Source organism: Pollicipes pollicipes, unplaced genomic scaffold, assembly GCF_011947565.3.
Source record: "Pollicipes pollicipes isolate AB1234 unplaced genomic scaffold, Ppol_2.1 Scaffold_7246;HRSCAF=8694_pilon_pilon_pilon, whole genome shotgun sequence".
Lineage (NCBI taxonomy): Eukaryota > Metazoa > Arthropoda > Thecostraca > Pollicipedomorpha > Pollicipedidae > Pollicipes > Pollicipes pollicipes.
The window spans coordinates 102,584-123,952 of NW_023597044.1; the positions used below are offsets into that span (position 1 = coordinate 102,584).

Here is a 21,369-nt window from a genome sequence, read left to right on the forward strand (position 1 = left end):
CGTGTGATAGGGTTTGGCTTTGGACGCATTTGGTGGTAAATGAACGTATAAGGGTGGGAGAGGCCGTTGCTGTTGCCATCGCTGTCAACCGCAGCTATTCCACCTAGGTATGTCTGTGTAGGTAGATACGGTGGATTTCAAGTGGATGTTACCGGCCTAGAATGTTGTCGTCACGCCAGCATAGCTTACAGTACAGATTACATGCTGGTGCAACCGCCAGAAATGAACTTATTTGTGCTCATCACGTTTAAATGACACCAGTTTGGTAGGTTCGTTTTCATGTGTGATGTAGGATTAGAATGTGAGTGAGCAGCTGATAGTAATGTCTCAGCTTTCTTCAAGTAGTTCATCTCCTCTAAGAAGCAATCTCTGATGTCAGACTGAGGGCAAAAATCATATCAGATCTCAGTATGGATGTTTTTGTGAAACTTGAGGGTGCAGGCCAGTGTGCAACAAGTCCATCCACCATGCCAGACTGCTATGTGATTGAGCTGTGCTACACATTAGTCATATGTGTGAAACACAGGCCAGGCTAAATTTCTCTGAATTTCAACTTGTATAGGAAAAAATGTTTGTAGAATATATTTGTGTGGCATCATCATTGTGACATAATTCCTGGAAACTTTGGTGTCATGCACTGAAGATGATGACCACGCACAGATGGTATGCTTGCACTGAAATTTTTACTGGGATGTTACTGTTACAGAAGACTTATTCACTTGGGCTTGTTTGGTTTTGGTTGCAGTCATGGCTATAGCAGGTAGTTACTTACCTGGTCTTGCTGGCACCCTGAGTCCATCATTATTTTTAATGAGCTTCAATTTGGGGTAGTTCAACAGCTTCTCACCTATAGCCCTCATGTAAATATAGCTCTTACACATTTATCCCAAGTACTCACAGGCCAGTCTTCAGATGATCAATCTGTTAGTTTGGATAGCTTCATTACACTGATGCACTGAACCTGTTACATGTATTTAGCAATCTCAGCTGAGTGAATTGTGCTAAATTGTGCTAAATTTTGGGGTAGATATTGTTTGTGAAATTTTTCAGAGATGCAATTAAAAGCATGATTTCAATATTCTAAGTCTTTGAAGCATTTCCTTTACATGCTGCAATTCATGCTGAACTGGGGACCATGTGCTCCACTTATGATGTGTAGTTTATAGAATGCACACACTGAAATTGTGGCTGTGATTTTCCTGCTATGTTGAACATGTTTGGCATACTGTGCATGTTGTAGTGTGGCTCACAAGTTCATCATAAAAGACTTGGGCATATTAGCTTGCCTCCAATTTCTTTTCAACAGGACGGGATGGTGAACCGAAATTGTGTAGCCTGATCATCTAGCCTGCAATGGCTCTGGAGGGTTGGAGTTTGTTTCAAGTAGCAGGATTTTAAGGCACTTATTTGCATGCAACATCTCCTTCAATCAAGGGCATGCTTGATCTGAGGCAAGCATTCTATGAGCAACTGAATAGCATGCTCTGAGAAGTGAAATTGGGCAGTCATGAGGGATTCTCAGTTGCAGGAAAGGTGTTAGCTCCTTAAGCATTGTGTTAATAACACTGTTAACAGGTGTAGCCCAGGGCTAGCACTTGTTCAAGGAAAAATAATTTGTACATAAACAGGAGGGCTCTGCATGTGAAGAAAAAGGACTCATTGTGGAGGACTCTATGCTTGATCAAAAGATGTAGTTGATTATGCTAAGTTCATGGGGCATTGAAGTGATTTCAGAATTCTCACAAGAAGCTTTTGTAGTGAGTTAAAAAATGCATTGCTGAATATATGAAATCTGACAAAAGGCAAAAAGTGTGTCAGTACACTAACTTGCTATTAAAAACTAACACAGGCATCAATATCTGCATGATCAAGATGCAGTGATTAGGAGCAATGACTTTGAAAAGGCCGGCATCCCAAACACATTCTTCAGTGATGTTAATACTGAAGAGGATGCTTCAGTTGTCCCAGAATCATCTTGGCTGCATGACAGACCTGGGTAAGACAATGTAGAAATTTTGAATGCATTGGTGCTGGAAAAGCTAAGAACACTGAAAGCATCCAGTTTCTGTGGGCCTGATGGACTTTACCCTAGCATACCATATGATACCATATGATACCATAGGATACCATATGAGGCAGCTGAAACAGTCTACTTTCCACTGGCTGCTCTGTTCCTAAAGCCCCTAGAGTGTGGCAGCTTACCTGAGAGTGGAAACTGGCCTCAGGGTTTGGTCCTGGGGGCCACTCCAGTGCCTGTCCAAAGAAGGGAGATAAACAGTCACCCATAAATTATTGACTCATCAGTGTGATTGCAATACCTTGCAAGATCCTGGAGTCCATCATCAGGGGCCATTGATGACTTACTTAAACTCAGTCTGGGCAGCTACCAGCACCAGCATGGATCGCTCTGAGAGGTCGTGCAGCAGTCAGCTACTGGAAGTCTTTGAGGATTGCAGTAGAATGACCAAGCAAAACCAATTGGTGCATTATAGGTGGATTTTCACAAGGCTTTCTTTTCTGTTCCTGCACAAATGCCTTAGCAAACCAATGGTGTGTCCGGCGAATGGCTCCAGTGGATTGGAGCTTTTCTGACTGACTGGCAACCAAGGCTTGATATCAGGGAGGCTCACTCCAAAATGGCCCTGTCATCAGTGGCACCCCTCAGAGTTCAGTCTTGGGGCCACGCCTGTTCATCATTTGCATAAACGACGTGCCTGATGTGGTGACCTCCTCACTCAAAATATTTGCAGGGTGACACCAAATTATACAGCAGTCTAGTTTCAGCTGGCGAAATTAAAGAGCTCCATCGAGACCTTCGCACTATCATCCAGTGGTCTGACAGATGGCGGCTCCCATTTAACAAATCAAGTTGTAAAGCTCTGCACATTGGGTTCACGAATCCGGAGCACACATATAATATGCGGGGTTCATATCTTGAAGCAACACTGGTCGAGAGAGACTTGGGCGTCACCTGGGCCCTTACCTAAAATTTCGGAAACAGGCAGCCTCCGCAGTCTCAAAGTCCACCCAGCTGCTGTCGTATTGTGTAGATCCCTCTAGAACGGTCGATGCACAAACGTTACCTTTGTTGTGCAAGGCCCTCGTGAAACTCCACTGATAGCACGGTAACATCATGTGGGGGCTAATTAACGGGACCAAAAGCCTGTTGGAACAGATGCGACGGTGTGGACTAAAATTATGTCAAATACCATGGAAAACCGTATTTACAACGACTCCGGCATTGGGAGCTACCTTCGCTGTATTACCGAAGACATCGTGGAGAAGTGGCAGCCATGTACCAGCTCCTCCACTCAGGGATATAGTTGAATCCTGTTCGTTTCTCAATCGGCGCTGGCGACTACTCGAGGCCAACCGCTGCAAGCGCTCCAAACCGCGAGCATCATTCAGAGTTCGCAAATATGTCCACCGTATACGCGCCATCAGCGGCTGGAACAGTCTTCCCTCGGAGGTAGTTCTGCCTGCGTCCCTGAACCTCTTCAGGTCCTGGCTCGATCATCACTGGGCCACGAAATGTACCATATCCCAATCGAAGACCAGGTCTAGTCAGAAACCACATGAGCTTGGCGATAACGTGCCCTACAGGTCTTTGTCTGTCTGAATCCTGATAAGTGTATGGTTAGGGTTTGGTGCAAGTGCACTGTAGATTTAGGAGGGTGGGATTACTTGTTGCTTGTCACCTTTCTGTGCCAGATTTGTGCTACTGCTTAAATCATGACAGTTACTCGAATGATTCTGCACACAGTGTAATGGGTTCATTGTTGGAGTCCACAATCAAGGAAATCCATGTCATGCCAAGGAAATCCATGCAAGTTACATGTGCTTCACTGTGAGTTGCATGTTCAAAACCAACATATTGTCACCTAGTGGCCATGTTTCAAACTGACAACTTTCTCTGGCAAGTAATCAATCACTGGTGGTGCTGTGATTGGTAGGTTCAAAGTGACATATATTGGGCAATTCCTAGAATGTACCTAGTTCTGAAAATTAAAATACATTAAGCTGTGAGTTGCCCCAGACACTGCTGTTCGCGTATAACCTTGCATTTCATGCATTGTGGCTCTGAACATCATGTCAAGTGTAATGAAAAGAATTCATACATCTTTCCTCACAAACACAGTATGATGCAGTTAAAATGCTAGTGCATCTAGTGATGTCGAAATTTCCTTGTTAGTAGGCATATTTTGCTTCCCCTCTTTTTACCATGCTTTCTTGTTTCCACAGACACTGATCTAGGAGGGATTCAAGGGGACCATGGCAGCATCATTGGATCCACATGACAGGTCAAGGTAACGAGCCTATCGAGGTTGGCATATTCCATGTTCTTTCAGTAATCCTGTATTCTGCCCTTGAGTGTGCCTCATATTGTTTCAGTGGCACATGGTCACATTGTCCTGATTGGACCTGCCTTCACCTTACAAACTGTACTGCTCCACAGGCTGATGTGTCCCATCGATCTGCCTGCGGTCGTTGACCCAGACGTTTCCAGGTGTTTCCATGTTTGAATTAGTGCTTTGGGTAGATGTTGGGTCAGGATGCCTCTGCTGCTGTTGAAATGATGCTGTCCGTGCTTCAGCTGGTACTTCGGCCAGATGTCACGTCAGGATGCCACTGACCTGCTGATGTCGGAGCGTGAGGGCGGCGTATTTCTGGTGCGAGACTCCACCAGTATCCAGGGCGACTATGTACTGTGTGTCAGGGAGGACAACAAGGTGTCCCACTACATCATCAACAAGATACAGAGAGATGGCCAGGTGCGGGTATTGCCTGAAACTTGTGACTGAAGTGTATGTACTGCTCATCAAATTTTCTTAATGGCAACACTGCCTCCCCCCCCCCCCCCTTATTCAATGTGTTGCATTTTCGTATATCGTTGTAATATTCTCATTTACTCGAGTATAATTAGCATACCTTTCACTTAATTGTGTTGACATCATGCAGTACACTCCGAGTGACATCACTGAAGTACATCATAGGCATGTATGTAGTGCACATTATCTCAAGTTTAAGTGGTCATCCATTGTCTATCACCATGCTTTTTACTTGCAGGCATGCTATGCTTGCAATGTCTTGCAAAGCTGTTTTCTATCACATCCTATGATGAGCATCACATTCAGCTGCTCCCTCAAACAGGCATTTTGTCCACAGTGGCTCCACCTGGCCATGATTTCATGACCTGGACTATTCCACAGACTATGTTCCGGATCGGAGACCAGCAGTTTCCCCCGACCTGTCCAGCCTCTTGACCTTCTATAAGAGTCACTATCTGGACACCACACCCCTGGTTCGGCCAGCGCCAAAGAGGATAGAAAAGGTCGTGGCCAAGTACGACTTCGAAGGCAGGGTAGGTCACGTCTCATACCAAGACCGGCAGTCGCGTAAACTTTGGTGGCTCATGGCGGGAAATGGGCGCCAAATGTCATCCATGTTGCAGCCTGGTACAAGCTTCAATTTGCCAATGGTGTACCACGCTAAATGGCGCCATTCTGGGCAAGTTTATTGAGTGCTCTACTGCTCAGTTTATGTTAATTATTTTTTTTTTTCTCTCGGAAACACCAGTTCGTTCGTGGTAAACGTCGTCCAAAGCTTTACCCCACCCTTTCAAATAATTATTTTTACAGTATTTCATGGCTATTGTCATGTCAGAGGCAGACGTCCCGTGATCGAGGAAAAACGGACTTGGGCTGATATCATGTCAGTTAGCCGTGGCGGTGTTGCCGAGATTGCGTGTTGGCATGTATGTGTTCGCCGCGGGCAGCTACGTCACTGCGTGGTCTGTCGGACCGCTTACAATGCGCCTGCTCCGTCAGGACGCTGAGGACCTTCCGTTTAAGAAGGGTGAGGTGCTGACGGTGGTGACTAAGGACGAGGAGCAGTGGTGGACGGCGCGCAACAGTTTGGGACAGACCGGCGCCATCCCGGTGCCCTATGTGCAGAAGGTACGGTGCTTGGCCTGTGTGCCGGATACGTCCCTGGTGTAGCGCAGCGTTTCTGCGGAGCTCAGATGCGGCTGTTTGGCCACCACTTCCCAGCTACCTGCACACCCTCTGCATTGTGAATTGCATGCTGGTATTGCGTAGATTGTGAGTGATCATTCAAGACAAGTGTTTTTGGCCCCCGGCATGGCACGCCACGTGCTATTCGTTTCGTGATAGCCAGTCGCAAACACTATGCGTGGTTGCATAGTATTATAGTCGATGTGGATGTGGATTATTGTAGTGGATGTGGATGCCTGAGTTTCAATTTTTTTTTACCCTGAGCAGTTTATGCAAACGGCGGCTCATCACAGAATAACCCTCATGGATAGTTGAAGCATGGTTTGCGAACTTGGGTCTTCAGGTACGTTGTGTACAGACGTCCGGTTCTGCGGGCTTGGATATCGATCCTGCATTGAATATAGATACAGTGCATGCAAGTTTTATTAGGGGCTTCCGGTGACGCGGCACATTCTGTGTGTCCGTGAATTGTACTATTCTTGCTCCGGGCATTACTCGTATACAGTAGGCGGATTATGAGTGGGATTTTCTTCTTGTTTTCCACACCTTAACTGTGGTATTTATTTTTCTATCGTGGCCTCGTTTCCTCTACCAAGACAGCCTTTGATGCCGGTAGGATGAATATTCTCACACAGAGACAACTGCATACGTTATGCACGGGGAGCATATGTTTTTCTATTTCTATTTTCGGCGCCGTTTCGCAGTAGCTTAAGCCACTGTCTCGCAGAACAACCCGCGTGAGCACGCGTATATACAGTACATGTGTCGTCAGTCTGGGCCTATCGGGAACTCCCTGAGCCTGGTGGACAGGACTACTCCTATGACGGGCAGTGATCCTCAGGGTAGGAGGACACCAGCCGGAGAGCCTGTTTAAAAGCAGGCCACCGTGTCCGCAAAACCCGCTCCCGGGGCCGGTGGCTGGCGCGGCGGTCGGTGCCGCGGCGGGGCAATGCCTCCTCATTGGCTGCCGTCTGCCGTGTGGGCGCCACCTTGCTGCGAATGGGACGCTGAGGGCGCTGTTCTGACGGGGCTGGTGTGCCGTTCCAGTACGAGGGAGTCAGACTCCAAGCCGTCCCATGGGTGTCACCAGCGTTGGCAGCGTCATCTCAAAGGAACTGACGGGAAAACCAAAGATAAACCTCCAGGTGAGTTGGGATAGAGATATCGGAGGGGTTTTCTGCAAGTGATAGAGCTCTCGGATGGTTTTTCTGTGAGTGATAGAGCTCTCTCAGGGTCTTTTCTCGGGGTTATAGAGTTATCTGAGGGGTTTTCTCGGAGTTTGGGTGAAAGCCACACTGCGCCAACTAGCTCTGCGGACGTAGGCAGGCAGGTTCGGCCTTCATGGCTTCGGGTCCTCTGCCGGTGAGCGGCAGTGATTAGGTGCCACCCAGCTTGTTTGGGCGCCACGCATGGTCTGCGTGGTGCCACGCGCTTCGAAATGGTTTTGAAGCGTGCAAAACGTCAACACGTGGCGTCGTTTTAACCATGTCATGTCACTTTCATTACCGTGTGGTAATGATGTATCGGGCTGGAAGGGAGCTAGCCGTGGATAGTTTGAACTGGCGGTATTTTTGCTGACAACGGCTGCTTTGATGCTTTTTCGACCCTGTGTGTTTGTTCCAGCGTGATCTGCCGGCGGAGGCGCGAGTGAACAAGGCGCGAGTACCCAACGCTTATGACAAGACTGCGCTCAAATTGGAGGTCGGCGATATCATCAAGGTTACCAAAATGAATATAAATGGACAGGTGGGAAGGGGAGTTGAACGGAAAGCACGGACACTTTCCGTTCACGCACGTAGATTTCCTTCAGGATCTGCAGGACGGCGATGCCCGCTAGCGACATCTACGGCCCCGCGCAGAAGACTCGTCTCGCGTCGCGGCCGTCGTGTGTCGCCTCGGTCGTGTGTTACGCTACGGCCGGCGCTACCCTGCCGGTGGCTGCGCACAGGACCGGCGCTCTGAGGGCGGTTGTCCCGAGTCGGGCAGAGCGTCGGCTCAGGATCAGCGTCTTATCGGAGCGTGCTCTCTTTCTCTCTCCTCGGCTGGGAGTGCTCGCCGGCCGGGAACCGCTGACGTCATCCACGTGCGTCCAAGGGCCGGGCGCCGGCGCTGGCGAGTCCGCCGCGATCCGCGCGTGACGTGGCGACGGCAAGCGCGATAGACAGGGTGCTTGTACTAATCCAGCTCTTCGCCGGCTCCACGAGATAACAGTCCAGGCTGAGGGGTTCAGTGCACGGCACCGCGTTCGAAGTGGTGCCTTATCGAGTTTTTAGTGTGAGCATTTTCCCCTAGGCCAGCCATGTACTTCTTAGAGCAAAGCCACTTGTTTTGTCAATGATCTTACCCCTCTCGAAGCATGTACGTGCGTGTACATAACATGTTGTTTATTCTGTTAATGGACGTTATCGCTGCTGCGGCCAGCGCCTCGCCCGGCTGTCCCGCTTACGTGCGTGCCGCGGCCGCGGCCTCTCCCGTAACGTGTGGGTGCGTGACATATCCTGCCAGCGCGTGCTGTTGCGCGGCGCCCCTGGGTTTCGTGGCTCGGACTCTGCTGTCTGGGCTCCTCCGATCGGAGGGCGGCCCGGACCGTGTCGCGCGTTTTGTACTGAGATGAGGCCGTCGGCTGTTGAGGACGAATACTATGTTGCCACGGACGTGTGTGTGTGTGTGCATGGGCGACGCCGGCGGTGCGGCCTGTGCCGCCTCCCGCGCGCCGTCAGGCAGGAAGGCGGGCTGGTCCGCTCGCTTGGTCACGGCACCAGGAAAACGCGCCCGGCCGGGTCCGGTCGTACGACTGTGCAGCCGCCCGGAGCGTGCAGAGGCCCGGCGAGGGTCGGCTGTCGTGCCATGGCCGCGGACCACCTGCGGTGCGGGGAAGACGGACGGGTGGAGCGCGATGCTTTTCCACGTGAGTGTGGCGGAGGTGCTTTTAGAAGCAAGCTTGGAAATCTCTGGTAGCTTGCTCTCCGGTCCAGTGCTGATATATTTGCATCATAGCCATCATTCGATACCTTAGAAGTTCGTTGTATTCTTTGAATGCTTGTACATTGACTCCTACTTCAAACACCAGCGGCGTGAGCCAAGCCGCTGTCGTGTCCCACTTTAACACCCCGCGGACAACACCAGTCGAGAAATTTGTCGCGAAAATGTGCGCGCGCCTCTGCATGGGACGGCGGCGCCGCCATCTCGCCGCGGAGTCCGAATGGCCGGTGCGAAGGAGCGTGACTAGGCGACGGCTCCTTGAGATGCGCGCAGTGATTCGGAGCGCGGCACTGCGCCCTCATCGAACCCCGACAAAACCCAACGTAACCGTGTGCCAGCGCGCGCTGTCGGCCCACGCCCCCTGACCCGTCGACGCCCTGTCCCGTGGGCGGCCGGGAGACGACGGGGCGTATCACTGTGGCGGAGGCGGCTAGCCTCACTTATTGACGACTGCCTCGGGCTGGCGCTGCCCGCCTCCGGCCGGTGCGGCCTCCCCGCGCGCGCAGACGCCGACGCGCCGGCGCCGGCGCGTCGGCCTCGACTTCGGGCGCCGGTGCGGCCTGCTCGAGAGCCACCGGCTCCAGGTCCACCGGGTAGTCGTAATCATAATCGTACACCACCGGCGGCCGACGGCGGCGCGCCGGCTGCCTGCGACCACCGACTGGGCGTCGCTGCTGCTGCTGCTGCTGCTGCTGCTGCTGCTGAGGCGGCGGGGGGCGGCGGCGGCGGCGGCGGTGCGCTCGCCGCGACCGGCTGACGTCGCAGACTGCCGGCGCGGCGCCGACCGCCCGCACCGCGCTGACGCCCGGCGTCCGCTACCAGCACCTCGTTCTCGGCCGGTGCCACCTCTGGCAGGGCGCCCTCTTGCGGCCGTGGCCGGCCTGGCCGCCGCGCCGGGCTCGGTGCCCGCTCCAGCGGCTCGGCGGCCGCCGCCGTCGGCGCGCGAACGCGAGCCGGTCGCCTCCTGCCGCCAGGGCGCGCGCGGAGCGGCGCTCGTGTCTGCAGAGAGGCCGAACAGGGTCAGTAGCGGTCGGCACCGAGCTGGCAGCGGCGTGAAGTGGCAGATAAGTGCTAGTCGCACTTCGTGGCTGCGCTGCTCCTATCAGTTAATTGCAGAGCATTCGTTATTCGCCGCTCCAAGGCATTGGCTGATTTAATGGCGGCGCAACACGGCATGAGCTGCGCTCGACGAACGATCGTTGCCACACCCACCAGGCATGGACAATGCGCGGGTAGTGGTGATGGCTAATGGGTTCATCACGGTTCGTCACCACGCGAGAGCCTCACCTCGGCCTGAACGGGCGCTTCGGTCGGCAGGGGCTCATCCTCGTATTCGTAATCGTAAACCGGAATCGGCGGCTCGGCCGGGGCAGCGGCGACCGGCGCGGGTGCGACGGCCTTCTGCTTCTCGAGCGGGGCCGTATCGACCGGGTAGTCGTAGTCGTACACGGGCGGTGGCGGTGGTCGGCGCCGGTTCGGTCTGCGCCGGCCGCCGCCGCCGCCCCTCAGCCCCGGTCGCCGCCGCCGGCCGCCGCCGGCGCCCGGCCGACGACGCAGCGGGCGCCGCGTCGTGGTGGTGGTGGTTGTGGTGGTCGTGGTGGTGGTGGCCACCTCGTCCTCGTACACGTATTCCGGGAAGTCATATTCGTAATCATACTCGTCGTAGTACGCGACCGGCCGGCGCTCGAAGGGCCGCTTGCGCCTTGGCTTCTCCGTGGTGGTCGCCTTGTACAGTGGCTCGTTTCTGCAGCAGCCGCCATCGCGTGTGTAAGTCATGATGTGCGTGTGGTATCGCTCACACCAATGGATTATGAACGGGACGTTGACTCAAACCGGATTGCTGTTTGTTGCGGGAGTTAGCCGGCGTAATGAAAATTCGACCAGTGATGGCGTACTTTTGAAAACAGTGGAAACACCAGGTCGCGACGTCATCGGCACCTAAGTCCTGTCGCGATACGCGCACGAGACACGTGGTCGCCTGGTCGAATCGCTGCACCAGGCGAGGGTCACCTAGCGGTCCGCTGACCTGTAGGTGAACTTATCCGAGTTGTCACAGTCCACGGCGTTGACGAACTGGCAGATGAAGGTCGACATGTCGAAAGCCGTGTAGTTGCCGCAGAGGAAGTCCTGGCGGACGTTGTACAGGCAGTGGTGGTACACCTGGAAGGAGATGAGACAATGATTGAGAATGAGATAAGACGTGGATTGCTGAAGGTATTGCGCGATCTTCCGGGAGCACTTCGGGGATCGCGAAGAACCGGTCATCAGAAATGTGCCCACGGAATGCCTGACGCACGAAATCAGTGTAGAAAATTCGACGAGGTATTCATGTGAAGTACGGTTGTGATGCATGTTTGCGGTAGGTGAAGATGAGGCAAAGAGGAGCGTCTTGGTTGCTCGTGCGTCAGCCGTTTTATTGGGTTGGTTAAGTCATTAGAAATCGCTCGTTGTGGCAGAGCAGCTTCAACCAGTGGTGGTAATCAGCGATGTGTGTCATCAGCGCCAAATGAATACTCATCGCCAATACGGAACAGCCATGTGATGACCTTCAACGACACGATCGACATGGCCGAGTGACATCACGGAGGGGGCGCCCGCTCACACAGCTCGCCTGCGCTGCGTGCAGCCGCCTCGGCATGCGTGACCGGAGGCCGTGTGCAGCACCCTCTCTGGGGTGGTCCGGGTGCCAGCTGTCCGCGTCGGGGCCGCGCCGACGCGCCCTCGCGGCGTCCTGCTGGCGCGGCGCCAGCCAACGCGGGCTCCCAGTCCAGTCGCCCGTGACGTTCTCCTCTGCACGACGTGTTTGCATTCACGGTGAGTGCTGCCCGGTTTCACCGCGCCACCCGTCGTCTGGACGGTGCCATCCGAGCACGTCGAGAAGAAGCCGGCGCGCGGTTTCACCGCGCGGCGCGCGACACTGGCGTTCGATGCGGCCGCACGTTCCGGTCGCGTCTTGGCCAGACATGAGCAGGCCCCGATCCGGTGTGAACAGAGTCCGGACTTGGTGTGAGACGACACTGGCTTGGTGTGAGCGAGAGCGCGTCGGTGACGGTGCGGGCAAACAGCGACAGGTCCTCTGCCCCATACGCGGGGTCTGGTCCTCGGCCCCAGACGCGTGGTCTGGTCCTCGGCCCCAGACGCGGGGTCTGGTCCTCGGGCCCAGACGCGGGGTCTGGTCCTCGGCCCCAGACGCGGGGTCTGGTCCTCGGGCCCCAGACGCGGTGGTCCGGTTGCGTTTCTCAGCGACACCGAAGTCGGACTGCTTGGTCACGTCTCCTCTCGGTGCGGTTCGCCGGCGGTTGACTGCCAGCCACGGTGGAATCTTTTCGATGACGAGCGAGTGGTGCCTGCGTGCACTGGGAGCGTCCTGGAGCTGCCATGCCCGCCGGAGCTGGGGCATCGTGTTGGGTGGTGACTCACCGGCATGACCTTGCGGCTTACTTCGTACCTGCCGTTCCCATCTGCATACGGATTTTCCAGCGGTCGCTCTTCGCTGTACCCTGGCTGTGCCGGCAGAACCAGTGTGGCAGCAGAGCCTGACTAACATGGGTTGGTATGGGTTTCTCCAACAAGTCAATATCCATTGCCCCAGCAGGTTGTGGTGTCACAATTAAGTTGGTTGGGCAGAAGACGTGAAGTTTGGGAAGGGTGAAAGGGAAGTACAAGGTGCCAAGAGACGGCTTTAAAACCACCCACTAGAAATGTTCGAGGGGCTAAAAAAGGACGTAGATAGTGCAGGAAAAAGGAAGGAAAAGATCTGGGACAGATGCGGTCAAGCCTGAGAGGAAATTTGGCTTCAGTTGCGCAGCTGCGGTTTCAGCAGAGCAAGGTATTTACGGCAAAGACTCCCTTACCCAATCCATTCTCTTCCCATGGGATTGTGCCCACACCCATGTGCTACCCATTTCCTATCAGTTGTACCCACCCGTCACGTCACGTCACGTCACGAATCCAGATGCATGCATTTTTCGAACACTTTCGTTCTAAATTATGAAAAAGTCTCAGAAAGTTTGCGGAAGTTTAACCATTCACTTTATCATTGCAAAAGTAGTATAAATAAACCTAACGACTGAAACGCACAAACTGCAACATGGTGTAGTATTTCTTATAGCATCTGCTCGACGGTGCGTAACCGTCTGACCCATACTCGCACCCATCCAACCCAGCAGGTTACCCACTCCTTGCGGGTCGCTATGGGTTTGCCGGACGCGCAGGGGAAGTTGTTTAGCGCACGTGGTTTTTGTAACGGACGGGAACCCTCGCTCCAGCGTGCACCAATGAAACCGTCACACTGCCAAAAACTCCAAGTAAGCCTGTCGATGTTGTTCGCAACCTTCCCCGGGGTCGAACGGGCTTGTGAGCGGTCCGCGCCCTACACCTACCCAGGCTCGAGCATCAGCCTCACCTGACACTCGTACTCGAGCGTCAGCCACGTCTGACACTCGTACTTGAGCACCAGCTTCACCTGACACTCGTACTCGAGCATCAGCCTCACCTGACACTCGTACTCAAGCGTTAGCCTCACCTGACACTCGTACTTGAGCACCAGCCTCACCTGACACTTGTACTCGAGCACCAGCCTCCCTTGACACTTGTACTCGAGCATCAGCCTCACCTGACACTCACACTCTAGCACCAGCCTCACCTGACACTCGTACTTGAGCACCAGCCTCACCTGACACTCGTACTCAAGCGTCAGCCTCACCTGACACTCACACTCTAGCATCAGCCTCACCTGACACTCACACTCTAGCATCAGCCTCACCTGACACTTGTACTCGACGTTGGCGTAGAAGCCGTCAATGCGGTCCTTGCAGCTGAAGTCCATCTTGGGCGGCACACGGCTGAAGAACGGGTAGCCGGTCATGTTGTAGCCGCGCAGCTCGCGCGGGTAGTTTGGGTCGAACTCCCAGTCGATCTGGGGGTCGCCTGTGAAGCGCGGGTCTCGGTTCGACTTCGGCTTCGGCTTCTCCGTGGTTGTCGACGAAGGGCTCTCCTGAGCGCGGCACGCCGTCAGCAGCACTGCCGGCGGGCGCGAGGCCGGGTCAGTGTGGTCGCACTGAGAGGTGCGTGCCGCACAGCTGCACGAGGAATAGAACAAACTGGCGGCAGCGAAGATGTGCACAATGTATGGATGTATGTGGGACTGTGTTGGTCCATAGCATGCGCATCCGATGCATGATTTTTGCATCAGTGAACAGCGTGAGAAAAATAGCGAAAGAATTGCGCGAATGACCTCAGGCTAGAGGCCATGTCATGCATGGCATGTGTGTACCCTGAATACACTAGCCAGTAACCAGGCACGGTGTGGTGTTGGCTCAACTGTTAGATCTGCCGCCGGCCTTTTGAGCTGCATCAACACCGCTGATGGGTCTTTGCTGGGCGTTACAGTGCTCTGACACGGGGTTCGTGTGTCAGGCTGGCTCTTCAGGCTAGTCATCAGCTGACGTCTTGGTATCGGTCCGACTAAACCGCGTGCCACTCCAGGGACTCGTACCCATGGTGTCACTGGTCGAAAAGGCTAGGCATTTTGGCTCCACACAAAGGTGCAACTGAATAATTGGTACTGGTGTAGTATTGCGTGCGTAGTTGTATGGCTCTTTAAAAGGTGTATAGGGTGCACTGCACATCAGGCGGTCTTTATTTTAAGACCGGCTCGTCACAGGTTTTACCCTAATTTAGATTACCACCTAATAGAGCATCTAAAATGGCCATCTGCTTTGTTACCTATGATAAGTAAGTGTTGAGACCCAATCTGAGGAATGATGCCAATGGAATGAAAACCAGTTAAAACATCCATGGTGTTTGCATGAAACATCCATGGTAAAACATGCAAAGTCACACATGTTATGAAACGATACTGGCGCATTTCCGGCCTTTCATTTCCTTCCAGCGCGATTAATACAAAACTGTGGAACCCAGGCAGACTGTTTGGTGTAGACTGTAAACACCTACATGGTAAGAGGCCACGAGGGCGTCTGCAAAAAACAATTGAATCAACTCCTTTTCTCAGCTGTTGCGTCATAAACCGTGACCGAAAGGCAAGCAAAGGATTCCAGCTGAGTATGGGGCGTGTCGCCTCATCAAAGACGACCGGCCGTGGGCGCAGCTGCGGAGATGACGCATCTGATCGTGGAACTTTAACAGACGCGGCTAGTCGTGGAATCCCAGCATAAAGCAAACCATTGAACCACAACAGGGGAGAGACTAGGATTTTCTTACCGGAGGCGGCGGTGGGTGGGAGGGGTGGGGAGGGACTGAAGCCCCGTGAGAACGCCGAAGACAACCGAAGAAGATCTTAAATTCTACCTGTTTGGATACACCTGCTCAATGGCGACCTAATGACTAACGCCTTCGTCGCGTCAAGTCGCCCCCGGACAGCCTTTGCCCCACTTCCGAACCCCAGCAGATGGCTGGAGATGGCACCCCAGCAGGCACAGCCGGCTGTGATGGTACAGCTGACCGTGGCACCCCAGCAGGCAAAGCCGGCTGTGGTGGTACAGCTGAGCGTAACATCCCAGCAGACACAGCTGGCTGTGGTTGCACCCCATCAGACACAGCTGACTGTGGTGGTACAGCTGAGCGTGGCACCCCAGCAGGCACAGCCGGCTGTGATGGTACAGCTGACCGTGGCACGCCAGCAGACACAGCTGACTGTGGTGGTACAGCTGACCGTGGCACCCCAGCAGACACAGCTGACTGGCGGTACAGCTGACCGTGGCACCCTATCAGACACAGCTGACTGTGGTGGTACAGCTAACCGTGGCACCCTATCAGACACAGCTGACTGTGGTGGTACAGCTGACCGTGGCACCCCAGCAGACACAGCTGACTGTGGTGGTACAGCTGACCGTGGCACCCTAGCAGACACAGCTGATTGTGGTGGTACAGCTGACCGTGGCACCCCAGCAGACACAGCTGACTGTGGTGGTACAGCTGACTGTGGCACCCCAGCAGGCACAGCTGACTGTGGTGGTACAGCTGACCGTGGCACCCCAGCAGACACAGCTGACTGGTGGTACAGCTGACCGTGGCACCCTATCAGACACAGCTGACTGTGGTGGTACAGCTGACCGTGGCACCCCAGCAGACACAACTGACTGTGGTGGTACAGCTGACCGTGGCACGCCAGCAGACACAGCTGACTGTGGTGGTACAGCTGACCGTGGCACCCCAGCAGCCACAGCTGACTGTGGTGGTACAGCTGACCGTGGCACCCCAGCAGACACAGCTGACTGTGGTGGTACAGCTGACCTTGGCACCCCAGCAGGCACGGCTGACTGTGGTGGTACAGCTGACCGTGGCACCCCAGCAGACACAGCTGACTGTGATGGTACAGCTGACCGTGGCACCCCAGCAGACACAGCTGACTGTGATGGTACAGCTGACCGTGGCACCCCAGCAGACACAGCTGACTGGCGGTACAGCTGACCGTGGCACCCCAGCAGGCACAGCTGACTGTGGTGGTACAGCTGACCGTGGCACCCCAGCAGACGAGGGAGCGCCCGCGGCGGGCCGTCGTTGCGCCACGGCTGACCGTTCCAAGGCCTCCTGCCCGGATGCCGGTCACCGGGCAGCGGCGGGTCGGCCCTGACGAAACCGGGCGGTCACCTTTCACGTGGCCGGGCGCTGGGGCATGCGGCGCGGCCAGCCTTTTCGCAACTGCGCGGCTGGACAGGCGGCCACCCGCGCTGGCTTCCGCCGCCACTGTGCCCCCTGGCCGCTGGCTGCCACCGCCACTGCCGCCCGCTGGCCGCTGGCTGCCGCCGCCACTGCCCGCCCGCTGGCCGCAGCTGCGGTCGGCGGTTCCGTCGCGCCTTCCCAGCGCTGTGCCCGGCCGGGGTCAGACCTGTGCACACCAGAGTACGCCTGCATTTTGATCCCTGCCCACTGTTGTGGTTGGCTGGACAAGCTCAGACGGTGTGTTGTTGTGCCTGCCGCGCCGCCGTCGTCAGGCCCGTCTCTTTGGACAACGCTTGGCGTGGTATCTATCCTGCTTAAACCTGGGCTTCTAAATTAAATGGGGGAGAGGGGAGGCCTGGGTGATGTACGCGCTTCGCGAAGATGATAAGCACTTACCTGTGCCGACAATGAGCAAAGCCACCCGAGGAGCCATCTTTGCCGAACAACAGGGCCTGTAACATAAGCGGCCGTCAAATTTCAATCCAGTTCTTCCTCGCCCCCTAAAGCTCGTTTTTAGGCGTAAGATGTCACTCGTCACATCATTATCATACGATATCATTCGATGTCCGTAAGAGTTATGCAGAGATTGGCCTGTCCTTTTAAGTTGCTTTCAAAAGTGTCCGCACACTTGTTATGGGCTGTGGCGACAGTGCGGATGCATTCCCTGCAAACCGGACACAAAATACACCGGTCAAACCCAACCAGGACAAAGACAAATTACGCCCACTTTCTGCCAACTGCTGCAAATCACTCTGCACTAGAGCCTGCACGCGCGTTTCCTGCTCCGCGGCACGCGGCGGCTGTCGTGGCTTCATTGTTCGGCGCGGTCGAGCGAGTCGCCGGGTGGAGCTGTCGCCCGCGCCGTTCTCCTCGTGTCTCGGCGCGGCGCGGCCCGTCGTGACCTCGGCCGGGGCGGCGGCCGCCAGCCGGGCCGGCCGTCCGCACAGCTGGGCGGTGAAAGTGGGCTGGCGAAGTCAATGTCAGCTGATCGTCGCCGCTTGACCCAGACTCGCCCGTGCTCCGCGGCCGAACCGAAGCTGGGTCGGCCGGGGAGTGGCGTACCGTGCCCCCGAATGAGCGATGGCACCGAACACGAGACGCCCATGCCTTGTGGTTTGTGGACAGACAGCAGCGGTCTTTCACATTCGAACCACGCTTCAGTTTTTGACGCCGCATCCGGAAACTGAGCTTTAAGGTGAAACGCGGCTGTAAATGGCTCAGGTCTTGGTGGCTAGCGGTGTCCTGGAGCCGACATAGCCTACTGGCCTACATAGCCTACCAGCCTACGTTTTGCTAACGGGATTCGTACCTTCCTGTAATTGATAGCGATTGAAATTTTTAGATGATCTAGCCTCAGCCTGGGTGCTCTCAAGGATGGTCCGAAGCTTGTGGTGCTCTGGCATCGGCCCGATCTTATGATGCTGATTTGTTTGCTGTGCATCATGAGGAAGCGCGGCTAGATGTCATAAAGTAAAAGTTTTCTTTAGATAGACCCTTGACCAGCAAATAAAACGACAGGCCTTATCTACCCTCAGCGGAAACCCGTTTCAACGATTTCTTATTCAGGCAGTTCCTCCTTTGCTAAAGTGTTGATCGATCGTTGCTACTAAATTAGCTTTAATCCGTCGCTTTGTCAGAGGATACGTCAGATCAGGCTATCACGAGCACGGCGGCACAGTCTAGATCACTTTGAGATATTGATGGAGTACATTGCTACACTTGAAGCGTGCTAAGATGAATTTCAAAAAAGCCAACTGGACTTTCATCAACAGCCATGGTATGTGTGGACAGCAGTCTTTTCGGGTATACTTTTTTCCTAAATTATGTGTCTTCCCAGCAAATATGCCACCGTTGTTTACCAGCGATGTGGGATGAAGTGCTAAAATCCGGCGCAGACGGGAACCAGCGGCCTGCGGACTGCTCTGTCAGCACTTGAGCCCTCCGTCCTGCCTCTGGCCAGGCCGGCATTCGTCGAAGGCGTCTATCAGCCGGCCGCCGCGGCCGTGACGCGGGGCCCAGGTGGCGGTGACGTCCGCGAAGGTCAGCGGGGCGCTCCCCCGCCTCGGGCCCCGGCCTCAGCAGCATGGGCGCAAGGGCGGCGGGAGCCTGGGCGTAAACGCAGAGGGAGAGGGGCTGGGATGTGGCTCAAACACTTTTCTTGAAGTCCGACCTGACCCTGAATGTAAAATATGAAAGGGAGGTGTGACCCACGCAACATTCCTGACGTTCGCGCGCGCCCAGTCGAGAGCTCGCCTCTGTCGAGGCTGGCTCGGCGCGGAGCCCCGGCCACACCCCGGCCGTCACTTCCGGCGCGCCATCGGAGCGCCGCCTCCGGGCTGCGGCGGCGGTCTCTTCAGCCCACCGCCGGCGCCGGCGGCGGTCTCTTCAGCCCACCGCCGGCGCCGGCGGCGGTGCAGGCGCCCGGTGGTGCAATGGCTTCCGCAGCGCGGGGCGCGACGGGTTCGCTTAATGGCGCGAGCGGTGAGCGGCGGCACGGCCTGTTCGCTGCCCGCTCGCTCAAGGTGATGAGGTGGCAGAGAAAGGGCGATCGTATTTGCCGGCAGCGTGACGGACGGCTCGCCGAACTCATGGGGGAATAGGTTTTATATGTAAGGACGGGCTAAATGGGTAAAAATATGTATGCATTGGTGTCGTTTGAACAGCAGGGTTTGGTCTTTCAAGCCCTAGACGCTCAAAAACCCGTTACTGGCTTGGAGCGGCGACCTGGTCTTCCATGAAGTGACCGACCTCCCTCAGGCGATGAAACGTGGTGAACCATTTATCCCATAGGTTATATTATAGACGAAGTGACGGTAGATTTTATTACCTCTCAAAACCGGACAGACAACAGACGCTAGCACATAAAGGTCAACGGGAGCCAAATCTGGAAACGTGTCTCGAATGACCTTCAACGGGCTGACACATTGTACTGGCCTACTTTTTCCAGAAAGTATCACAATAGCAACTTTTTGCGGAAAAGCTTGCCTTTCAGTGATGACGGTGTTGACATGATCTTGCGTAATTAATGAAAACACTTCTCACAGGTTTATAACAGCTTGGCCTTAAAACCTTTTCAGTTGGTTCCGTCGGTTTCAGCAAATGGAATAACATGTTTTAATGACCAACATATTTACCAAAAGTGTACTATGCATTTCTCACGTATACAAGCCTTGCGGGCCTCGCTACTCAATAGCTGGGTGTCTTATGCAATGTTCGTCCTAATATTAAGTCAGAGGAGACGGATAGAGGTCATAAATTTACTTGACAGATGTCACAGCTGGAGAGGATCTGCCAATGACTACAAAGGAAATTCCAGAGGTACTTTGTTGACTGTCAAAATGCTTGCTTCTTCGGGTCATTGCAGAGCAAACTAGAGTTCGCTGTCCGTTACAGGAACTGCTATGCGCTTAGAACTGTACTTGCTGTGCTTGCATAAAACCCGTACGGACTGAACCTCAAGCTTGTCATATAAAAAGCGATCATATTAATGCAAGGCCACACATGAACCTTCTTTACAGCAAAACCAACCTTCCTTTGGAGAATGCAATGCGTTTTACAAAGTAGCGCGGGAGACTGCAAGGGAGAACAAGAGAGGATCCCAGCTTTCCCGGACACCCGACCATGAGCCGATGGGCGCATCACTTCTTGGAGCATACGACACTCCTGTACGGAACATACAACACCATTTTGTTCAGCTGCCCCGCCCTGTCTCCCGCAGCCGCGGTACCAGCAGCACTAGACTCTGCTCGGAACGGGTTTTTACTCGTGGTCCGGACTTGGAATGGGCGGGCTGGCCGGTGGTGGCCGGGCAGGGTTGGACCCGCCCTGGGGCACAACCCCGGTAATTGGGCGACCTTGCCCGACTAGGACGACTATGCAGCCTACGTTGGGCCATCAAAGCTCCCGGCGACGCAAACAACTGAGAGAATGCCGACCAGCTTGGTGATTGGTGATCACCTCGGTGGTGGGGTCAGGAACGCTGCGGATTCCGGCGGAGAACATGACTCTCCGTTTGCTAACCAGAAACAACCATAGCGGCAGAACGATAGCCGAGGGGACGCTGCGGTGCACAACTACCATATAAATAGCGAAAAGGCCCATTTCGTCATCTTCTGGTATCAGAAATGTGACGCCAGGGAAGGCAATGCAATGCTCTGGCAGGGACTGGGGACGGGCGAAACTGGTGTTCAAGTGAAGACAATACTGTTGATCTAAGGAACCAGGCGATGGAAAAAATGGATGGAATAGGATTTTGATTGACTCTAGCACGCAAAGCAAGGCCCAAGAAGAGAACCGGCCCACTAACCTTCGCTGGCCGTCTGAGCAATGGCAACCAGCTGCCGGAAACGACGAGGTCCTTCCTCCGCCGGCAAAGCCAACTGCCCGAAACACCAATGCTGTCACGCCAACGATGCATTTCAGTCAAAGAGCGATGCATGGTCGGCTGCTGGAGCCGTGACGTGATAGTGAACTGCTTTCATCGTGACTTGACAAAGCCACAGTGTTCTAAATCAGCAGCCGATCTAGATCAGCACGCTTATTTTGATAGCTGTTGTATGTGTAACCCATCTCCGGTGTTCCACAAAGCCACTGCCCGTGCTTGGCATTGAGGAAAAGTAATCACACTGCGGCTAACTTACTCACAACGGATCATCAACAAAAACGAGACCAACAGCTCATGTGTGCCGCC

The 21,369-nt window shown here is 54.6% G+C and overlaps 1 protein-coding gene and 1 pseudogene across 1 annotated transcript; one reads left to right on the forward strand and one right to left on the reverse strand.

Moving 5' to 3' along the window:
* Positions 1-3: 3 nt before the first annotated feature.
* Positions 4-5,999, forward strand: LOC119110897 (adapter molecule Crk-like; annotated as a pseudogene).
* A 1,821-nt stretch (positions 6,000-7,820) lies between these two features.
* LOC119110898 (uncharacterized) lies at positions 7,821-21,058 on the reverse strand. Its single transcript, XM_037234775.1, has 7 exons — positions 20,986-21,058; positions 17,076-17,131; positions 13,762-14,018; positions 11,023-11,156; positions 10,284-10,740; positions 9,763-9,995; positions 7,821-7,827 (listed from the first exon to the last, which is right to left on the reverse strand). The coding sequence occupies exons 2-7, from the start codon at positions 17,110-17,112 to the stop codon at positions 7,821-7,823; spliced, it is 1,125 nt and encodes a 374-aa protein (XP_037090670.1). The 5' UTR covers positions 17,113-17,131; positions 20,986-21,058.
* Between the last annotated feature and the right edge of the window lie 311 nt (positions 21,059-21,369).

Excerpts from the sequence above, each read along its gene's own strand:
- LOC119110898 (XM_037234775.1), bottom strand. The coding sequence starts at position 17,112 with ATGGCTCCTCGGGTGGCTTTGCTCATTGTCGGCACAG. Across the intron at positions 10,741-11,022 it reads TCGGATAAGTTCACCTACAG|AAACGAGCCACTGTACAAGG; the intron begins GTCAGCGGACCG and ends CGGCTGCTGCAG. Across the intron at positions 9,996-10,283 it reads AAGCGCCCGTTCAGGCCGAG|ACACGAGCGCCGCTCCGCGC; the intron begins GTGAGGCTCTCG and ends GCCTCTCTGCAG.